Genomic DNA, 1,838 nt, shown 5'->3' on the forward strand with positions numbered 1-1,838 from the left:
TGGGGCCCCCCGTGCCGGCGCATCCGTGGGTGCAGCGGAGCAGCCCGAGAGGTGCAGCCCCTGGAGATTGTCCAGCAGCGACTTCCTCTCCTCCCGCCCGCGGTTTCTTCGCACCCCCCGCCCCGTGCGATCGTCCGGGCTGTCCTCCCCCGCCAGCTACCGGAGTGGGTCCCCGGTGGGGAAGGACTCGCTGCGAACCTCAGAGGAAACTCATTGTAATTGCTCAGGGACAACTTTTTTAGGGAGATTTGCTTCCCCTCCGCTGCTTGCTTTGGGAGGAGAAGCTGCACCGGGCCCTGCACCCAGAACCGTGACAGCAGGGAGCTCGGTTTGGGGCATCTGTCCTCCCCCGCCAGCTACCGGAGTGGGTCCCCGGTGGGGAAGGACTCGCTGCGAACCTCAGAGGAAACTCATTGTAATTGCTCAGGGACAACTTTTTTAGGGAGATTTGCTTCCCCTCCGCTGCTTGCTTTGGGAGGAGAAGCTGCACCGGGCCCTGCACCCAGAACCGTGACAGCAGGGAGCTCGGTTTGGGGCATCTTGGGGGTGACAGACCCCCAACCGAGGACCCCAGGAGATGCGGGGGGCAGTGGCTGCAGAGTCAGGGCTGAGCTTTTCCCATTTCTGCCTCGATTTCCCCGCTCAATTCCCACTATTCCCCAGGACGGCCATGGAGCCCCTCGCCTTTCTTCTCCTCCTTTCCCTCCTCCTCCTCTGCCAAGACCGAGGTAAGAACCAGGCCCTGCTGCGGGAGCTGCAATGAGTTGTGTCCAGCCTCTGCCCAGGGCTGGGCAGATTTTTTTGACAAACTGAGGTCAGGGCTGGGCCGTGGGTTGAGGGATTTTGGTTTTGTTTTCCCGTGCGAATGAGCAAGCAAAGGGCTCATGGCGTCTGCAGAGCATTCTCTCGGGTGAGAAAAAATAAGCGCCCCGAAACCAAAGCTGAAAGCAAAAGGCGTTTTCTGAGGGTCAGGAGGCCTCGTTGCTACGCGTATTGGGCCATTAAGAAGGGATTATTGTGAAAAATTGACTTCCTTTTTTTTAAAGAAAGGCTGATTCTTAGGAAATGGTCTGTTGTGAGGATCTGCTTTGCTGTAGGAGGCAGAGGGGCAAGCGAGAGCTTCGTTGGAGCTTCCACTGTCCTCAGAAGTGGGATTCATTTATATTGGCCTTAAATACCAAATATTTACAGGGAGAAAATTACTCCCTCTGGTTGGGGGTGTCCGTTTGGAGACGGAGAGGATGGGAGAGAAGGGGGAACTGAAAATGCCTTCCCAAACCACGCTCGGGGGGGAAGGAGAGGAAGGGTCCCAATGCCAGAGGTTCCGCATCCCCCCCGGTTCCATGGGGTGTGGGACCCCACGGTAGAGCCATGGGGCATCTCCATTGCGGCCCTCGCTGCCTCCTCTCAGCTTTAGGACGCCGGGAATGCCAGGACCAAGCCGTGTCCACCCTGGGAGAGCTGTGGCTGCAGCCGGAGCAGCCCCCGCAGGAGTGGGTAAAGATTGAGTGGCGAGTGAACCAGGAGACGACCCCGCTGCGCATCCTGACGGTGGAGAAGAACACCACCATCTACCCCAGCAAGAGCCCTCTTTTTGGGAGAGCCGTTTTCCAGCCGCAGACCCTCTCCCTGCGGATCAGCCCGGTTCTCCAGAACGACAGCGGGGTTTATACGGCAGAATTTGCGGATGCATCCGGCAATGGCACCACCCTGTGCTTTAACGTGTCGGTGTGGGGTGAGTAATGAGGTCCCCATCGCCCTGTGCCCCTGTCCCTGCCATCCCCCCTCATCGCCCCCATCCCTGCAGACCCCGTGGGCCGCCCGAACCTGGCGGGTCA

General features: G+C 59.3%; 1 protein-coding gene across 1 annotated transcript in view; it reads left to right on the forward strand.

The window, feature by feature from the left end:
* Positions 1-1,371: 1,371 nt before the first annotated feature.
* The window catches only part of CD244 (CD244 molecule, natural killer cell receptor 2B4), a gene marked incomplete at its 3' end in the record, with an annotated part of 2,092 nt that continues 1,625 nt past the window's right edge, over positions 1,372-1,838 (forward strand). Inside the window, exon 1 of the mRNA XM_010187521.1 lies at positions 1,372-1,728. Coding sequence (XP_010185823.1) covers positions 1,372-1,728 — 357 coding nt within the window. The remainder of the gene's footprint in view (positions 1,729-1,838) is intronic.

The sequence above is a fragment of the Mesitornis unicolor genome, unplaced genomic scaffold (assembly GCF_000695765.1).
Source record: "Mesitornis unicolor isolate BGI_N332 unplaced genomic scaffold, ASM69576v1 scaffold37606, whole genome shotgun sequence".
Taxonomy (NCBI): domain Eukaryota; kingdom Metazoa; phylum Chordata; class Aves; order Mesitornithiformes; family Mesitornithidae; genus Mesitornis; species Mesitornis unicolor.